This window comes from Ictalurus punctatus, chromosome 3, assembly GCF_001660625.3.
Source record: "Ictalurus punctatus breed USDA103 chromosome 3, Coco_2.0, whole genome shotgun sequence".
Taxonomy (NCBI): domain Eukaryota; kingdom Metazoa; phylum Chordata; class Actinopteri; order Siluriformes; family Ictaluridae; genus Ictalurus; species Ictalurus punctatus.
This window is the reverse complement of record NC_030418.2, coordinates 31,488,785-31,509,778: the sequence shown is the minus strand read 5'-3', so window position 1 is coordinate 31,509,778 and position 20,994 is coordinate 31,488,785. Positions and strand designations below refer to the sequence as shown.

At 37.4% G+C, this 20,994-nt stretch overlaps 1 protein-coding gene across 1 annotated transcript in view; it reads left to right on the top strand.

The window, feature by feature from the left end:
- The window catches only part of frem3 (Fras1 related extracellular matrix 3), a 39,780-nt gene that overhangs the window by 10,974 nt on the left and 7,812 nt on the right, over positions 1 to 20,994 (top strand). Inside the window, exons 3-16 of the mRNA XM_017465055.3 lie at positions 7,891 to 8,037; positions 8,745 to 8,975; positions 9,179 to 9,304; positions 9,468 to 9,719; positions 13,728 to 13,877; positions 14,146 to 14,355; positions 14,461 to 14,658; positions 14,891 to 15,055; positions 16,217 to 16,399; positions 16,561 to 16,691; positions 17,940 to 18,098; positions 18,963 to 19,266; positions 19,610 to 19,741; positions 19,919 to 20,250. Coding sequence (XP_017320544.2) covers positions 7,891 to 8,037; positions 8,745 to 8,975; positions 9,179 to 9,304; positions 9,468 to 9,719; positions 13,728 to 13,877; positions 14,146 to 14,355; positions 14,461 to 14,658; positions 14,891 to 15,055; positions 16,217 to 16,399; positions 16,561 to 16,691; positions 17,940 to 18,098; positions 18,963 to 19,266; positions 19,610 to 19,741; positions 19,919 to 20,250 — 2,720 coding nt within the window. The remainder of the gene's footprint in view (positions 1 to 7,890; positions 8,038 to 8,744; positions 8,976 to 9,178; positions 9,305 to 9,467; positions 9,720 to 13,727; positions 13,878 to 14,145; positions 14,356 to 14,460; positions 14,659 to 14,890; positions 15,056 to 16,216; positions 16,400 to 16,560; positions 16,692 to 17,939; positions 18,099 to 18,962; positions 19,267 to 19,609; positions 19,742 to 19,918; positions 20,251 to 20,994) is intronic.

Below are 20,994 nucleotides of genomic sequence, written 5' to 3'. Positions count from 1 at the left end.
TCTCTCACTCTTTTCTGTCATTCTCTCACATTCTCCATCGATGCTGCATTTTCTATCCTTAAATCTCCCATTCTGTCTCTTACCATATCACTTTCTCTTATGTTATGCATACTCTTGTGTTCTCTGTAAGGATGCTGATATCAATCTTTCAGGTCATTGCTGTCCAAGCCTGGGGTGTGAGGTATCATCTTCAATTCTGATGCCTCATCTCACTGGTGTCAATGTTAGGTGAGGGTGACTTGTCATCCCACCATTCATCATGCCATGGGCTGGGGATCATACTTTGTATGGGGATTTAGGTTTAGTAGTTCATGGTATTTTAGAGAAAGTAGGGATTGTTAATACAGAATATGTAGAATGATGTGAGAAAGTTAATGTAAGACACTGGTACTGTCACATAATTTGGTGAGACGTTACTAGAGCTATAGTTAGGGCTAGATATGTGGGTAACCAAACTGTAGGGAAATGCATACTTTAGATAATTTCATCATGACCAATGGTTCAAATTGAACAAATAAATAAAGATACAAATAAACAAATACATACATACATACATACATACATACATACATACATACTACATTTATTTTAATTTATTTTTATTTGTTTGTTTGTTTACTAATGCAACAGCCCAATATAGCACAATGTAATATTAATCACAATAATTGTGGGGGTGGGGTTTGGGTCAGGGGGTAATCCTGCCCTGCATATATTTGCTTGATTTGGCTATGTGTTGAATACCTAACATGGCCTTATGATGAGTATAAATGGAAAGAGAAAGCTAGGATAATTATAATTGCCCCCTCCTCATTCTGACTAGATATACATAGCACCATACTTACACACACACACACTCTTGCCTGCACTTGCATCATGCTGCGTGAGGCAAATGTTGACCTCCTAAATGTAGTATCTCTCATACCTCTAGCCCCCGACGAAACTGCAAAATGGTGGTTAAACGTTCGATAATGCGACTTAGTGAAGGACCTGTAGATCTCTCTTAAAGCAAGGGGCATCGCTAGGTAAATACAGTAACTATGAGCACTTCCTCTACCATGTAGCAAATTTTATTATTGTGTAAGGTTTTGGGTGAAAATTGTATTTGCTCTAATATGTTGGTGTTGTATATTTCTCATCGCAGTTTAAGTAGTATTCCATGAATGCAGTTGACCTCACAGATATGCTGTCAGGTTTTGAGAAACTTCAATACATTTAAGTTTTAAATGCATGCGTGGTACACGGACAAAAATTTGGCTGTACTTCACTATAAAATAATGAAGCTGCACAACACACAGCAACAACAGTTGACACAGACGTAAAAAAAAAAAAAAAATAGTTAAAAATTTTTAGGTGTCTAACAGGAAGCCATCTTAAGAATCTTGGCAAATCTCTTTTAGAGGACGGTTAATATGGCAGTGCTAAATTAGCACGGCTCAGGAGATGTTAGCAAAAAACGTGGCCAAATATCATCCAAGGCGTTTACAGATAGCTATACCATGAGCACATCTATAAAAAAAAAAAAATAGATAAAAACATGTATCGGCTATTTACACGGTAATTTAAAAAATACAATTTTATGTGTCCCACCTATAAAACTTTTCATTTGTGGATGGAATATCACGGAAATCTGACCTGCCATGGTTGACACCCAATCTAAATGTTAATTTTAAAATCTGCATGGTGGGTATATAAGATCTTAGCCAGTTTGACTTCTGCTCCTTGTTTTAAAGGCCTTTGTGTGCCTTGGAGAATGTGACCATTACTGAGCCATGCATTCTTTCTTCATGTAATTACACCCATAAATACCTCTGAACTCCCATAAGAGTCATGGAGGCATTCATTGAGACTCCCTAGTGTTCTGGTGAGTTACTGACACTTGGAATGTGATTTTATGGCTCTGTTCACCCACCAAAGCCATCATATTTTATATACAGACTACATCGGTGTGACATTTTATTACGATTTCAACCTCATTATTCATGAGAAAGACAAGACATTAAAGCAGAAATGCTAAACATCCATTGGGATGCTGTTCGTCCCATACAAGTCCCATTTTAATTCTCCTGTTTGAGAAGAAGCAAGCACCCCATGCCAGTGTGTTTTGGCCCACCCAAACAGTGCCTGCTGTCCTTCTTGTATTTTTGTTTTGTTCATTCTGTGCTGCAATAAAGGCTGACAAAAGGAAAGAGCGAGGGAGGGCAGATGTCAGTACAGCTGTCAGTCTCTGTGCCTTGGAATTTGAAAACCAATGGGAATCTGTGTCGTGTGAGAAACAATCGAAGAAATTGTGAGCATTGCCAAATGGAAGTGCCTACGTGCGTGTGAAATGGCCAGTCAGAAGAGCAAGGGGACCACCATTGGTAATAGCCTAAAAATGACTGTCAAACACCACCTGTCAGTCATTTTGGGTGTAAAGCTGTTTAGTAAGTAGAAAAAATTACTCTCACCTCTGACAGCTGAGAACACACTGGCAATGATGCGATTGTACTGAAAGTTGACGGCTTATACCAACGGATATGAAGTCAATTAGAGCCCTATATTGTGTAAAGCAGACTTTCTAGTACAGCTTTAATTTGCCAGTGAAAGCTAAAGTTTAATATGCAGTATTTCAAAACATCTCATCAATAGTATAATAAAAATGAATAAAATACTACACACACACACACACACACACACACACACACACACACACACACACACACATGCACACACACACACTTAAAGACTTAAAAGATAAGCAACTGTATTTGTGGTCTGTAATGCTCTATCCAGTTCGTACTATTTTCCACCAAACATAACAAACAGAAAAGTTTAATTCAAACCAAAATCACACTAAACTTTTTGTTTGTTTGTATAATATGTACCGTTTTTCTCATTTGTAAGTCACTTTGGATAAAAGCGTCTGCTAAATGAATACATGTAAATGTAAATGTAAATGTGATGTATGCTTAGTCTGTCTACATTTAGTTGTTCCTCCAAAGTCATTTAAGGGTTTAATAAAAAAGGATGATAGAGCAAATAATCTACCTCATTTCCATTCATTACACAAAAAATGTATTTCACATGTGCTTTCTCAATTATTGCTGATGACATTTTATGCATGTTCCAGTGTCATAGACTAAAAAAAAAATAGTGATCAAATCTAGGGAAGGTGTCACTGCATGAATCTACAGTCTGGGATAAAAAGACATCAGCCACAGATTTCTTCCTACCATTCTGTGCATTTAACTTACAAGCATTGTTTCCACTAAAAAACAACAGCAAAAAAAAAAAAAAAAAAACATGTTATATTATATTAAGACATTTGTCAACAGCAAATAATTTGCTGTGGATGCAAAATAATTAGCCCTGCTAACTCATCTCTATCAGCCACCCTCGATCTGTTTACACCTTAAACCGAGAAAACTGTGAGTAAATATTTCTAATCCCAAGACTTCATTAAAGATGTCAAAGATGTCAGTGGACGACTATATGTGTTTATCAAACTGGTGAAGCATGTTACTGCATTTTTGCCAACAGGCGTGACATTTATATCCACATTGATAATTCAATCCTGTTTATTAACACCACATGGATCAAGTGCTGAATGCTTAATTATAGATCAACTATTAACAGCATTCAAATAATCTACACAGCTATTATATTTTTGCATTAAGCCTTTAACGAATTGCATAACTGAGCTTTTTCCCATAAATGTATCCTCTTTTATTGAACTCAGTAGATTGAATACACAGTGTATTGCATTATAATTAACTACTAATAATCTCCAATCAACAAAATAATGTTGTGCAAAGAAATATAGTCACATAGAAAGATATCTATTTTCTATACTCTTGAAGACAATGTAGTATTATCCAGGGCCAGAGGAATGTTGCAGGGTTAACGAGACCGTGTGTCGGATACCAGAGTGAAAAAGAGCTTTTTGTCTGAGCGCTGTTCAGATGATAATCCACTGGTACACAATCACTAAGCTCAATATCAACTCTTCCTCACACTGGGCACTCTGCACACATAAAATGTTCTTCAATAGAACAAGCTGCTGTTTCGACCATACTTTTACTACGTATATGACCAGATTTGAAAAAACCTGGAATATGATTTTTGTCATATTGCATATGCTTGATCTTATTGGAAATGCACTACGAATTACTATTAATTTACTATTAATTTTGCAATATAACCAGTAAGTAAAAAAAGTATTAGACTAGTTTCCTTTTCCATAAGTAAAAATTGCTTCAGGCCATCGTTATTTTTAGGTTAGTGCAGTTAAATGTTGATTAACGCAGCAAATAATTATCAAACCAAATTTCAATTAACAGCCATCCATCACCAATATACAAAACATACTTCCAGCTCAAGTGCTTTTTTTATGTTACAGTGTTAAAGATGATATATAGATATAAATATAAATAATAACTATGATAAATAAATAATAAATCTGTGCATCAAATTATACTAATTTAAAACCATTAGGCATTTAAACATGGAACAGGCAACTAGAACTATACACAGGACTGCAATCTTGTGCATTATAGTACATTTAGCCTACTCTTTCTTTCTGACTAGCAAAGACTTGTGAATATACAATATACGTCAACTAGCCCTATGGTTCTCAAAGTGGGGCCTGGAGAACCAGGATGTATATCCAGGGGGTCTCTGACTGTATTGCTTTTTTATAAATGACACATCGTAAATAAGAGAGATTAAGTAGTGCACAATATTCGTGCAAATGTTAAAGCTTAAATCTGAGTTAAACACATATAAGTGACAATAAAATGCAGTAAATCAGCCTGATGAAAAATAGATGATACAAGTACAATCAAAAATTTTTGACGTGACTATCGGATACCTGAGCTTGCTTACAGATAAAGATGTCATTCTATACTGAGAAGCTTGCTGATGTCTGTGCAGGTGGAAGTGGAAGAAAGAGTGAAGTTGGCTGTAATGCATATTACAGGATATTTACTTCCTACGTACTTTATCATGGCAATGGAATGCTGGTTTTCATCCATGGCAGATGTTATTAGGAATGTTTTGTCTCCAAAAGCCTTGTGGATCTGTGTTTTGATGGGCAGGTCAGGGAGTAGAGCATATCCTATTTTTCACACCAACATCCATGCTTTCTTTAAAGTCACATAGCTGAACACCCAGCCCCATGGGCATAGGTGGACCAAATGCAGGTGGATTGTCTGCACTGCATATAGATGTTCCATTCATTAGATGATAGACACCCATAATTTATTTGCCCAACTGCCTTCTTTACATGGTGTTTTCAAACTAGATGGACAGTACAGCAGATCATACTGGCACATCCTCAAAGATCAGCTTGTAGAAGGCATTCCTTGAAATCAAAGCAGGCCTCACAGTGACCTGACTGGATCATCTTACTCACATGGTTGGTCTGAAAAGTTCAGGTAACAGTCATTCAGACAGGAAGTGTGAACAGGACCATAGTGTGTCCTTTATTCCTGATTAAAAATCTGATGCTATGTAATAAGCCCTCTGGCATTCTTCCAGATATATAAATTCTTAGATAATCTAGATTTAAAGGCATCGTGAAAGGCAGTGTCAGAGGGAATGGTCCTAGCAGGATTACACCATCTCACAAGAAAACTCTGCTTTAAGATCCTAAATTGTTCAGCTTATATTTACTACTCTTTTGAATGTTACATATTAGCTAGTCACTATGTTTGAGTTTTACACCAGACAAGCTCACACAGACAAAAAACACACATCATAAAAAAAAAAATTCTTTGGTTGTGAGTTGGGATCGGTCTTGGAATGCATTATGTGAACTTTTTTCACTGGTGGCCTACGTAATGACATTATGACCAAAGATAGCCAATGACAAGTTCCTGGCAGTGTCAAATTTTTATTTTTTTATTTTTTTAAAAAACTAAAATCTGAGTGTGATTGCTACTACAATGCTCATCTAAAAGCCACCAGTTGGAGGACCAGATTCCTTAAACCTCAAAATTGGGCAAAGCACCTAACTGCCCCACAATACAATTTCCAGTAAAAACTTGTTTTAAGTAAAAAAAATAAATAAATAAAAGTCATCATAAATTTACATTTGTCTTAGTAACTAATTTCAACTATAACCAGTTATCAAAATTTTAATAAACAATGAAAAATATAAATTCAGTCTAAACTTTTGACTGTCGAAACCATTTCTTTCTTTCTTTCACCCAGTTTTAGCATGATATTTGTTAAATACCACAAAACTAACTGCATATTTATTTGAGCAGAGCCCAAAACCAAGGGGGCGGGTGGGGGGAGGGGGTCAAGAACAATATGACAGTACCTGTGACGACAATTAACAAACAGTCCTGCATATGTTTATATTTTCATAACGGATATCACTCATTACTTTTTAATAACTTTATTTCAGTGGTCAATTCTGCTGTTTGTCTTCATTTGACCACTAATTATTTACATGGTTAGCTAATTGAGTTCTAGTAAGTGTCAGGGTTATGCCAGAATCGGATTACTACAGTTCCCAGAAGCCACTGCACCCCACTGTATCACTGTCACATGTCCACCTGCACCTGATTCACATTGATCTTAATGAACACCACTATTTAAACCACGATTTGCACAGTATGGGTTGTCTAGCTTTTGTCTTGGGTTGCACTTGTTATGGTCTTTAGTCTATGTACTGTTGTGTCTTGCCTGGCTACCATAGTCCATGTCTTTGTGTTACCACGCTAAGAATTTTGTATTATTTGTTTTTTGCATTAAACTTCTATCTGCACTAGCAACCACCTCACCATGCATTATGTAAGTTCACTTGTAAGTTAGTAAGATATGACAATGAATTTTTAAATAAGCCCACTGTAAAATGCACTTGTGAAATACATGTCTGAAAAGCAAAAGGAAGTGCTACCATAAAGGTGAGATGAATGAAATTTTGCACATCATTGAATCTGTATGTGGAATCTGGACTGTAATAAATCATACATGTTGACGGTCGCAGAGAAGCACTGGTGGATAAACAGATTCAGACAAGGGCTCAGACAAAGACTCAGACAACAGACTATTGTCACGGCTGATAATCATAATGTTAACTGAGCTTCCTTCCTTTCTTGTGCAACCATTTAATCCCATTACCTTCACCCTCAAGCTGACTGCCTGAACCTGTAGTTTAAGTTACCTGGGTATACTTATAAACTCTTTTGGCTCAAAGTACTGAGTGTTACCTAATTACATTCCTCAAAATCAGGCCTATCTCTAAATGAAGCTAGCTGAAGTTAGCACAGCGATGGTGCCCTAAATAACAGTCAACCAGCCTCTCCGCAAGATTTGACGAGCTCGGCGTGGGCTTGTTACATATGTTAAATCTGTTCTTTTAACTTAATTACCATGACATGGGGTTAGTTGATTAGTAACAACCCCAAAGGTTGTGAGTGCTAAATGCATGAACAGAAAGAAGTCATGAAGATTTGTATCTCGTTCAAGCATTTACTTGACCCCATTGGATTTCGAAACATAACTAAGTGATACACAGCAAAAATTTCGTTAAACTGAGCTAGGTTGAGGTTTATTCTCACCATAAGTTGACATGAGTGGCACAGTGGAACAGCAGGTATGTTTAAGGGGTTACCTTCTGTGTGGAGTTTCACATATTCTCCTAATGTCTGCCAAGATTTCTTCTGGGTTCTCCTGTTTCTTCCTCCCATAAAACTGCCAGTAAGTAGATTGGCAACCCTAAATTACTCAAAGGTTTGAAAGTATGTAGGCATAGTGCTTTTTGATAGACCGGTCCAGATCCACTGCAACCTTAACCAAGATAAAGCCGTTACTGAAGCTGACTGAATAAATGAATAATGAATAAGGTGACAGCTAAAATTGGGTCACATTCTGTTTCCTAACGTACTTTTGTTGAAACAGGGGGCAATAAATTGAAGGCGCAGCCATTTCGCTTGAACTGGGCCTGGATCTCTCTGGAGAAGGAGTATTACTTGGTGGACGAGGATGCAAAGTTCCTGGAGGTGACGCTCAAGCGTAGAGGATATTTAGGAGAGACATCGTTTGTCAGTAAGTATTTACTGAAATTAGCTGCACGGTTTTTCTTATAATTCTTTAATAAATATGTGACTATGCTGTTTATAGAATAAAGGAAAATAATGTTTCTTTCACGTTCATGACATTGTTATCCAAGCTACTAATTCATGTCCAAGCCAAAAGCTGTGGCTACCACTGGAGTAAAGGCTTAACATGGAACCATTTCTAGTGAGTTGGCTCTTATCAGAAGCCAGTACGTTTATGCTTATTAGGTGAAGCTGGTATTTTTACAGCCTTTTAACAGTGATTTATTTCATCTTAAACTATGACCTTAGTTTTATAACTTGACAAGCATGACATACTGTTTGTAAGATCTTTGTCAAAGAGTTGCCATGAAGCAACTCACAGCAGCGCAATGCAAATCTTAACTTAAAAAAAAAAAAAAATCTCTTAACAATATCCAAACATTTTTCACATATAATGAGGTTCACAAAGCACCTTTACAGAAATCTGGATGTAGATTTACCATAGATCCCTAATAAACTCTTAAAGAAACCTTGAAAGGAACCGGACTCAAAACGGAACCCATCCTCTTATGGGTGACACCAGAAAGTAAGACTATAAATCATTACAGTATACAGGTGTAGAAAGGTAAACAGTACTAATTGTTTTGAAAGGATGTTCGGTGTGAGCACAAGACAGCCTTTTTGATTACACATATTCTATTTGTTTTCTCCCAGGCATTGCCACTAAGGATGGCACTGCTGAAAAAGACAAGGACTTTCGTGGAAAAGCCCAGAAACAGATCCAATTTAATCCAGGCCAGACTACAGCTACCTGGAGAGTCAAGATCTTCACTGACCAGGAGTTTGAAACTTCAGAAACCTTTGAGATCCAACTTTCTGAACCAGTAATGGCAGTTCTAGAGTACCCAGATAAAGCCACTGTGGAAATTGTGGACCCTGGTGATGGTAAGGATTGATTTTACTCCACAGAAATGAAGAAAAGAAATCAAATTATAGTAGGCTTAAATTAGACATAGATGCATGCACTCTATATTCCCAGTTTTGACAAGTGCTGGGTCTAATACTTAAATAATATTAAGATTTGTCAAAGGAAGTGATGTGTGCTAAGGTGCCTTTTTCCCACCTCTTTGCTTTCTTGTCTTTTGTAGAGTCCACTGTGTTCATCCCTCAAGCTGAATACCTAATAGAGGAGGACATTGGAGAACTGCTGGTTCCTGTACGCAGATCTGGAGATGTAAGCCAGGAGCTTATGGTCATTTGTTACACACAGCAAGGTGAGTGGTTACACCTCAGCTACACTTTTTCCTTATGCTGTAACTGTATTAAAATCCTTTCATTTAATTTAGCCAGGTTAAAAATTTACCACACCTGCATGAAAGCTAATGATGTTTTAGTGTTTTATTTCATATTAGAATTTTTACACTGTGTTTCATTCAGGCAGTGCCACAGGGACCATCCCCAGCACAGTGCTCTCCTACTCCGACTACATCACTCGGCCTGAGGACCACAGCAGCGTGCTACGCTTTGACAAGGATGAACGGGAGAAGCTGTGCCGCATCATCATCATTGATGACTCGCTGTATGAGGAAGAGGAGAGCTTTAATGTGTCACTGAGCATGCCTATGGGAGGTCAGGTGGGAGCCAGCTTCCCCAGTGCCAAGGTCATCATCCTGGCAGACAGCAATGATGGTGAGTGATGGTACATGCAAGGTAACCTACAGTAACTACTATTAATTCACTCATATGAGGTTGTGAGCTTGTTCAAGGAAAATAGTGTCTTTATTATTCACAATTATTGATCTTGACTTGAGTTTGTGATACAAATGAAGAACATGTCCAGCCTGGTTAATCACATTGTATTTAATAAGTAAGGAAAAGAACACCTGTAGGCATTCTGTTATAGGAATATTATTAAGCATGTGGTGGTCTGATGCAGCCTGACACAAAGTGGAGTTACTTTTACCTCCTTGATTATTTTCTAATGACAGCAAGGTGTTTTATTCCTCTTATACTACAACAATCCACCAATGATCATGTGTTTTTATTAACTAAATAATAACACATTGTATTTTTATCCATTTATGGTTCCTTTTAATGTTATGGAACATCCACAAGTTACTGTTATCGCTCATGTTATAAACAGCATCAAAAAAAAAAAAACACTGACACTGGAGACTCCTTCCTTAAACATTAAATAAAGCATCATCATATCAGTGATTATAAAGCTTTATTTGTTAAATAATAATACATTATGTGTACCTGTGAATTAGCTGTTACTATAGAAACAATAGTGAATTAATATGAACTTGATTTTCCTTACAGCTGGCAGTACAGAATTAGTATAGCACAGCTGTAATAAAAATCTAAGCAACACCCTCTGACCAATCAAGTCATTATTCAACATTCAACTGTGGTGTAAAATATTTTGGCTAAGCTAGAGAAAGAAAACAGTAAGATGTGACTTTTGAGATCACGAATGTGGCTATGTTCTACTCCTCCAGTCACCTCACAATGCGGCGTTTAGAAGACTAAAGGGAGACATCAGATTAAGTCAGTTCAGGTTGGCATTTTACAGTGAAAGCAAGTCCAAAATACCTCCATATCTGATAACAGTCCGAGTGCTCTTTTTTATGTTCTTCTTACCTACTCCCTCTTAGCTAGAGGGTAGCTGATCTACTACTCTGACTAGTGAAGTCTCATATACACACATGTAATGAAAGAGTCAGCTTGTGCCAGGTTGGAATCAAAGGAAAGACAAATGAAGAGGAGATAAGCTTTGGACAGTCTATAAGTCTCAAAACAACAACTATCTGACTCTTATCCACCTAACTATTATCCACAGTATAATCTGGAGCTCTATGTGGATACTCTGAATTTGGTCTTACTGAACATACTGAATTTGGTATATTCAGTTCAGTGGGATAACGCTTCTTGTGACTGGAAAGTAATTTAAGAAGACAGAGATTCTAGACTTACTCTTATTGTTTATTTATCTATTTATTAATTCTATGGTGTATGACTGAATTAGGGTATATGAGTCCATTTTAAGAAAGGGGAACTGGGTCAGGAAATGTGTCTTTACCAATATATAGCAATATTACTGACCTCTAAAACACACAAAAAATCTTATTTACCAAAATGATTGTCTTGTATTGTCTTTTTCTTACAAATTATACCTGAAATCTCTTTGATAGCAAAATGTTTTTGTTTTTTTCCCCACTCACACTATTACCTGTTTTCATGACTCCCAGGCTCATTCTGTGCACCTCCAAATCTATTGCACATCAAAAAGCATTTGTTCGTTTCCTATTTCTAGTTTCAGGTCTGAGGGTTTGCCCATTCTTTCCACCTCATTTCTCCTTTATTTCATACATTTGTTCTTCCATGGTTAATGGTGATTCTTAATGCATGCCAGTTTTTCATCTGTCACCATGCCTGCCACAGCCATCCTTCAAAGCCTTGTAACCCAAGAACCCAAAACATGGGAAAAGGAAGAGAACAGAATTCAAGTTAGAGGTCTAATGACTCACAAGCCCCTGCATGGACAGATCAGTGCAAGCATGTCCATACAGGTAGAGAAGAAGACAAGAAGAATGTATTGTTCTTTTGTGTATATAAACTTAGTCTCAGTCTTAGACAGGCCAACCACTGCCTTTGGAGTGTCTGATAGTTATTGTCAAAAACATGAAGGTCACAACCTGATTGGAAATCTGCACTTCTATGTAGATGCATTTCCATGCACTGATATCTGAAAGGAAAATATTCGGACACTGGGACTACCAGAAAGATAACAGATGTTCTTTATTCTGTGGGCAGAGAATCTGAGGCTAGGTAAATGATATACATGGTGTAAGTTTATGTAATCAACTTGTTTTTGCCTCGCTACATTTTCTAAATGCATGCCTATAAATTGTAATTTGTGTACAAATACATATAAGCTTTCTTCTGAATTCATGGTCAGCATTTTCTTAGATTTTAATTCATTTACAGATGTTTTTATCCATAGTGAATTGAGAGAGGATACAATAAAAACAAGGTCCTAGATCAGAAACCCAAAAATGCCTCTCTGGCATCCTGAAATTCGAATTCACCTTCTTACGATCACTAGCACAAAGCCTAACCCATTAAACCTACTGGTGCTACCTACAGGCTGTGAATACATGATTATACCTTTCACTCTCCACACTTTCAGTGGTTATATGTTACATATATCATCTTATATATTATATCTTATTACTTATATATTATATATTACATCTTATGTCTTTCCAGTAAAAGCCAGATTAGCATGGACGCTTCCCTTAGTTATTTACAACCTGAGTCTTAGGCAGATTTATATGTAAATAATGTATGTACATTCCCAGACTTTACTTCTCTATTGCAACAGTAGAGAGGATTCATGCACACAATGTAGGCCACAACTGTGGCCAAAACTTCTTGGTAGGTCTAACAGATCTTGCTAGTGTGTTTGTATGTGTATGTGTGTGGTAGGGGTCAAATGGGGATGTGAGAAGTTCAGTTGGAGAGGCCTATGGTTTGGATTTAAGCCAAAAACCAGGGTCTTATTGTTATGTTTCTCTGGACTGGCTTCTGTAGGACTTTTGTGGAAATCACTTTCTTTCCTCTGAATCTAACCCCCCACCCCTTTTTTTTACCCACACCACGTCCTCTATTTTCTCTGCTCTCAGAAAAATACATTAGTGTGTCTTGGCTGTAATACCAGACCTTCTTGCCTGTCATCTTTGGCAGGAAGTAAGTAGGGCCAAGGTGCTTCCTGTGCTGTTAGATGGCGATGACACAGGGAGTCTCTCTCTCTTTCTCTCTTTCTCTGTCTCACTTTGACATTCCTTTTGACTGATGGAATGGCATTTTATAATGCATTACACAACAGGGTGTGTTGTTATAGGGAAATAATCAATATGACAGTGGTATGACACCATTATACCTGTAACGTTGTAGCAATTTGCCAACAGTAATGTATAGTTACACTCAGTGTACACTCAGTAATGTTGTGGAACATCTAGTTCTTGTTCTCACTTACATTTACAGCTTGTCATGTCACCGAAAAAAGAGGAAAGTGAAAATTCCTGAACAACCTTCTCCCCTGGGAAAATGATATTGATGTGATGACATGGTTGGAAATAACAATTCCACACATGCATGTATTTAAAAGTAAAAAAGTAAATTATTTGACATTTTTTCTGCACGGTACTGAATCACACACATTCTTAATAATTTGCATGATTCAGGTCCTGTTAAAAATGTACTAAGCTTAGAGTCAGGTGTGGACTTAGTGTTCATACTTTTCTTATTTATGCTTAGGAAATGACCCAAAACCTATGCTCATCACACTGGTTTGTTTGATTTCCTACAAACTTTTTATGAAATCAGGTTGGTTTTATTCAAGTAATTTGATGCAGAATATGCAGTTGAGACTAACAGGAAGTGTTTATGCAAATATGATGGTCTGTGGTATGCAGATACAGATCAGTCTGTATTTGATTAGATATTTAAAAGGTAGCCAAGTCTCATGATCTTTGAAATTTACTCAGAAGGTCCAAATAAAAATATAAGACATAATAGTATAATAATAATAATAATAATAATAATAATAATAATAATAATAATAATAATAAATTAATACTTGAATATAGGAACAATGCTTGTCAGTAATTTAGACCTCTGTCTGCCCTACAGAGCCGGCTCTTTATTTTGGAGAGACGGAGTACACAGTGGACGAGAGTGCTGGCTATGTGGAGGTGATAGTATGGAGGACGGGTACTGACCTCTCCAAGACAGCTACGGTGACTGTGCGTTCTCGAAAGACAGATCCTGTTTCAGCTGAAGGTAGACACATGCAGAAAAATGTTGGCACATGCTGACCCAGTGTTACAGATCTATATGTGTAACAATATATATATATATATATATATATATATATATATATATATATATATATATACACATACATACATGCATACATACATACATACATACATATATATATATATATATATATATATATATATATATATATATATATATATATATATACTAAGAGTATATATACACACACAATTTGTATACTGATACTTTTTTCTCTATCTGTCTATAGCTGGTTTAGATTATGTTGGCATCAGTCGCAACATGGATTTTGCTCCCGGCGTCACAATGCAGACGTTCCGTGTAACAATCCTGGATGATTTGGGCCGTCCAGAGCTGGAAGGGCCAGAGAAATTCGAGCTGGTCTTGCGCATGCCCATGAACGCTGTGCTGGGAGAGCCGAGCAAGACTGTCATCACTATCAATGATACCATTACTGACCGTGAGTCATCAGAATAGTAATTACTGTATATAAGAACATGTGTAGGACTAATACTTAAATAAGATCTCAGATGTGATGATCTGTGTTGTATTTCTGTATTGGTAGTTCCCAGAATGCAATTTAAAGAGACAGAGTATAAGGTGGATGAATCTGATGGGCAGGTGAGGGCCATGGTGTACCGCAGTGGTGACATCAGCCAGAAATCCACTGTCCGCTGCTATACTCGCCAAGGATCTGCCCAGGTCATGATGGATTACAATGAGCGACCCAACACTGATGCGTCCATCATCACCTTCATGCCAGGTCAGCAAGTCTCTGAATCCATTTATCCATTCATTACTACATGGTGCCTTGCAATAAAAAAGGCTTCCAATGTTTCATGGGATATTCTGCAGATCCAGATCTCGGATAAATTGGTTACCGAAGACAAATGAATGAATAAAAACTGTATCGATGTAACTTTTTTTCCAAGCCGTGAACATTTGCACACTGTTTGTCTGTGGTTTTATGTGTGTGCTTGTGTGTCTGCTTGTAGGTGAGAATGAGAAGCCATGTGTGGTGACTTTGTTGGACGATTCCATTCACGAGGATGATGAGGAGTTCAGACTAGTTCTGGGAACGCCGAAAAGCAAGTCAAAATACGGAGCTGCACTGGGGGAGCAGAAGGACACTCTGGTCACCATCACTGACAAGAAAGACAGTAAGTCCTCTAACACTCTAACTGCCAAATCAGGACTTACAAGACTAGCAGTTCTCATCATATGGTCCTTCTTGGAAGATTTTCACTTCAGTTAAATTGCATTTGTATAGTGCTTTTATCTATTGACATAAACAATAGTCACAAAGCTGGGTGACAGCAGATAGTGAGAAGCATACTAAGAGTATGAGACTAGCGACTACTCAGGGAAAGTATTTTTGATCTCCATTTCTTAAAAGTGGCCCATAATCTATAACCCAAATAGCTAGCCTACTGTAGTTGTGGATGAATGACATCCAGGAATGAAATTTAGTTCTGTAATTTGTGGAAAATCACTGATGGGATGCATTTAGCTAGTACTTTAGATGTTGGTGCTCTATTCAAGCAAATATTGCATCTTTTGAAATAAACTTGAGTGTACACACTTTTTTACACTTTGAGGGAAAAAAAAATTCACTCCTCATGAATGGAATGGTTGATAGTAGCAGTTTTGAATGATTAGCGAGGGAGCTCCCAAGCTAGCACTTTAAGCACCTTCTTTGAGTTAAAGATGTGAAGGACCAGTGCAATGATTAAAGTCCGTTTTAATAATTTCTAATGCATTCCAGCCAAGCATTCAAAATCTTTGATGCACATAGTTTATGTGCTGCAATAGAAATTGACGTTAGCCACCTATTATCCTTCGCTAAAAGTGTTAGCTAGTTAAAAGGAGCTCACATTTCAATTGCTATTGAAATTGCTATATTGTATAAAATTTAACAATAGTTACTGTGCTACACCATTTGTTAAAGCCAAGCCTATTAAGTAATAATTTGGATGAATGGCTAATTTGTTAATTAAGGATAATTAAAATATCTAGAAATAAATAAACTCATGGTCTAAAACAATTTGAATGGATTTTTGAATTATAAAAACAGGTGTAGGAAAATGATACTTAGGAAAATTATACACGCTTAAAGTAACAGTATGAAAGTTTTAAAGTATCCATACTTCTAAACTCAATTATTTAAAAATAATGAGTGAATAATTTTAAGACTTGTTGTTGTTGTTTTTATTCACCGTGGTCTCAAATTCACAAAGTCTTAACCATTTAACAAAATATAATTTATGACAAACCATAATCACCATAACTAAACAGAAGTATTTTGTTATTCTGTCCTCCAGAGGCTATCATTAGATTCTCTGAGGTTAAGTACAGTGTACAGGAGCCTCAGGTTCCCGGAGAGATCGCCGTGGTGAAGATCCCTGTTGTCCGTCTGGGTGACACCTCTAAAGTCTCGGTGGTGAGAGTCCACACCAAAGATGGCTCTGCCACATCAGGAGAGGACTACAACCCACTGTCTCAAGGTCAGCAGATACGATTTCACACACAAACTCCAAACCTGTCAAATCTGAGAAGTCTGGCATTGAAACTGATTTGCTCTTTAAGACAGATTTTAACACTTGATCTATAGTGCATTTTGTTTTCACGGGCCATATATCATGTTTATGACTGCGTGGGTGTGTAGATGTGGAGTTTAAAGAAGGGGAGATGGAGCATGTGGTGGAGGTCCAGGTCCTTTATGATGGACAGAGGGAAATCCGCGAGGCCTTCACTGTCCACTTGAAGCCTGATGAATACATGGTGGCTGAAACACAGGTCAGAGGTCATTGAATATATAAATATTCTCACTGACATGGAGTAATGCGCTTTGGCTTCACTTGCTAAAATAGCCACACAGCAGCTGTCTCTGTCAGCGGGGGCCGGTCACTGTCTCCAGTAGAGACAGCCGCTGTCTCCTCGTGCGCTCTTTGTAATATGAATGTGTCTCAGTGGACACGTTGACCTATATGCAAGCATTCAGTACAACCATGAGCAAGGCAGGCTTAATGTAGTGTTCAGCATATGGGCATTAAGCTTAATGTAGTGCTCGGCATAGTGTACTGTATCCAGAGATGATACATTACATACTCAGACAGAAATTGTGCACATCGATATTCAGAAGTTAAAACAGAAGCATGTCTCAGTTATGTGTGATTCTGACCCTGATCTTAAGTCAATTTTTTGACTCGAGCAAGGAGTGTCCAGACTTACTGTCTAATAATTTAATCTAACCACAACTGAAATGTATGTGTTGGTCATTGTCTACATTCCACGTACATTAAAATATCATGAACTCCATTGTAGTATCTCATGGCTTCGTTAATTTGTGTGCGAAATTGATTGCCAGCCAACAATATGAATAAATCGTAAAAAAATGATATTATGTACTGGATCATGTGCTATTTTATAACTTGTCAAATGAACTACATGCAGAAGTACATGCAATTAAGAATAATCTTAATTGGCTGCCCAGAAAATCAACCTGCATAGCCTGACTCTGAATACAAGGAACTTTCCCCTCACATAAATACTGACATTACTTTTTAACTTTTAAAGTTGCTGCATCCAGTTAATAGGTTCTTTGATTAATAGGTTAATAGGTTCATAAAAAAGTTGTAATTTGCTCAGTTTTAGATTTGGCTCTTTTTTGTTTTCTTTTTTTTAAGGAAGAGTGAACACTGCTGTAGATTAGAATGGACATGTGTCAAAAAAAAAATACAACCTATACACAACAGAGTGAACACTATTGGGAATTATTCACTTTATAGTCAGTAACGCATAGATAAAAATGTACATAAATACAATACACTCTTTCATGGATTATGTAAGAGGTTCTATGTATAGTTAAGGTTGTATATATTTCCAGTGTACACATGTATAATAATGTATAACTCACAACATCATAATTAGGATCCATCGGCCTGCTTTTAAACTTTTTTTTATATATATAATGATGATCTCTGTTACTTTTTAAGGTCTGCTTTGATTTTACAAAACATTTTCTTTCTTCATTTATTCCCTCAGATGAGCAAAGCCATTGTGTACATTGAGGAGATGGACAGTGTAGCTGATGTTACCTTCCCAGCAGTGCCCCAGGTGGTGTCCCTGCTCACATATGATGATACAGCTCGGGCAAAGGAGCATCCAAACCCTTCAACAGGCTACCCTGTAGTGTGTGTGACGGTGAGCGTAACATGCACCCTCACACTGCGTTTGCCCAGAATGTGCTCCACACAGCATATTAAATATTTTCTGCATGTCCATTTGTACTGCTAGATTTAGTTTGCATTTATACCACAGCACTGTTGAATTCTCAAATCTGATTGGTCAAAAGGTTTTGATTAAATTTTCCATAACAGCAGCTCTGATAGTAGTTCCAGCTGCAACTTGAGGCAATTGAGTACAGTATATTAATGTATAATAATATATTAATTTCTGATACATTATTATTTCTAATAGAAACTTACACAGGTATTTGTATGGCAGATATACATAAGTTGAATATGCTCAGCATAATCAGATTAAGAAATGCATGTAATAATGGATGGTGATGTTTTTTTGTTTTTTTGTGAGAAGATGTTTATTTAGCTTTGATAGAAGGAGTCTCCAGTGTCAGAGCTTTGTAACAGTCTGAGGTAAAGCTAACTTTGTTTTCTGATGAGGGAAATTCTTCAGGAAAAAGGGCTTTATGGTTTCTCAGTAACATGGCAAACATGAGAGGTTGGAGGGGGAACACCTGTTATTGCTGTTGTATAGTGATGTACGTGCTAACAGGAACTAGATTGTTCCACAATATAAGACATTGTAATAATTGGCAAATTGCTGTGGTATAAGATGAATATTTCTGGACATGCTGTTATGGGAAAATAATCAACAAACAAATAATCAACATTGAATAAAGGCCATTTTTAAGACATAGATAAAGCTTTTTGCTCCACCTTAGTAGCCTGAATATAAATTTTCACTTAAGCGATACTCCTGAAGTAGTCAAGTATCTAATTTTTTTCAGTGTTCTCTGGAATTTGTATCTGTGTATATTTTTTTCAGGCATGCAACCCCAAATACTCTGACTTTGACAAGACTGGTTCTATCTGTGCTGTGGAGAACATTAACGACACCCTGACTCAGTACCGCTGGCTCGTTAGTGCCCCCACTGGGCCAGATGGAGTCACAAGTCCCATGCGTGAGGTCGATACCAACACCTTCTTCACCAATACCAAGTCCATCACACTGGACTCCATCTACTTCCAAGCAGGATCACGTGTGCAGTGTGCTGCTCGGGCCTTTAATGCTAATGGAGATGCCGGGCTGGAGCTCAGTTCACCTATCACGGTCATCAGCAGGGAGGAGGGTGAGCCCAGTAGCAGTTAGCTCTTCTTTTACATTTGAGTATTGACTTCTTAACATTAAAGTTATTTTCATAGAATTGCCCATTATCTAATTATAATGACCTTTGAGTTGAATCTAGTTCAATATTGTTTGACTGTCTGATGTATTTTTATCTTGTATGATGTTAACATGAGCATAACAGCTCATTGGTTTTTATTTCCTTTATTAAGGAAAATCTGTTGATTGTCTCATTCAATTTAAAGTCATATTAACTAAGTATGGAAGAACTAAAACTCTCGTAAGCATTGCTGGCACCAAATTGGGATGGAATGAAAATCTGTAATCGTTTTGATGCTTATCTGTAGGTCTTTGCCAGCCTCGCATTCCTGGAACCGTTGGTGCTGAGCCGTTCTCAGCAAAAATCCGTTACACCGGACCCGATGACCCTGACTACCCCAACCTCATCAAACTAACTGTTACCATGCCACACATGGATGGTGAGTGTCGGATTTATCTGAATGTATTTGGATTATAAATATATTTAATCAGAACAGTATGAGTTGAATAGTATGAGTGAGTTCTGATACAAAAATGTAACGTTTCAGGACCACACAATAAAGTACGGTGAAAACCTGCACTAATTTATGCTCTTGTGCCCTGGATGTTCTGCTCAGGCATGCTACCTGTCATCTCCACACGTCCACTGTCAAACTTCGAGCTGACTCTGAGTCCAGACGGTACCCGAGCTGGGAACCACCGCTGCTCCAACCTGCTTGACTTCAACGAGATCCAGACAGGCCATGGCTTCATCACAGATGCCACCAAGAACCCAGAGATCATTGGTGAGACGGCACCCTACCAGTACAGTGTGGCCATGCGCAGTGCCAACTCTCTACGATTCTACCGCAACCTGAACCTAGAGGCCTGCCTATGGGAGTTCAGCAGCTACTATGACATGTCTGAGCTACTCAATGAGTGTGGAGGATCCATTGGAACTGATGGACAGGTGAGAGTTACAGGAGCTGTTCTGGGTACAGGTTTTATGGTTTTGTGAAGGAATTATATTGTTTGATTCTGTAGGATATGACATATATAAATAATTGGACACATATATAAATAATCGTTAATATTTTTGTTGTTGTTTTGGTGCTATACTGCATAAAGTTTGAAATCACTGTTCAATTGAGTTCTGGGACAGTATTTTCCCTAAATATCTGTATGCATGTAAAGGAATGAGGAAAGTGTGGAGGGTGAAAGGGGATTACCCACATGCCCTGAGTTGCCTATACTGCAAGAATAAAGCATTCACTTAACTGGAAACAAATAGAAATTGAAAATGACAGGGGAAGCATCAGTAGGGAAAACCATCAAATGACTGTCTGCAGATTGCAGACTACAAACTAAAAAGTGTTAAAATTACACTATCTTAGAGTCGTCATTGTTTTTCTTTTATTTTCAGTCCCAGAAATAGTAGAAAATTGTATAAAATGACTGTAAACAATATACATTACCTTGTGTGGCTAAATCTAGCATCCCTTATTTAGTCATCTGATCCATTTTGAAAATCGAATGTGGGCCAAAATAATAAACATGCTCACATGCTCATAGAATGCACTGTATATAAATTGCATGAATATACCGTATGTTTCATGAAGCAGACAGACAGACAGCCAGACACAAGTGCAGGTTTTCTAAACAAGTTCAGGTATTACTAAAACCAGCATAACAAATACACAAACAAAAGAACTAG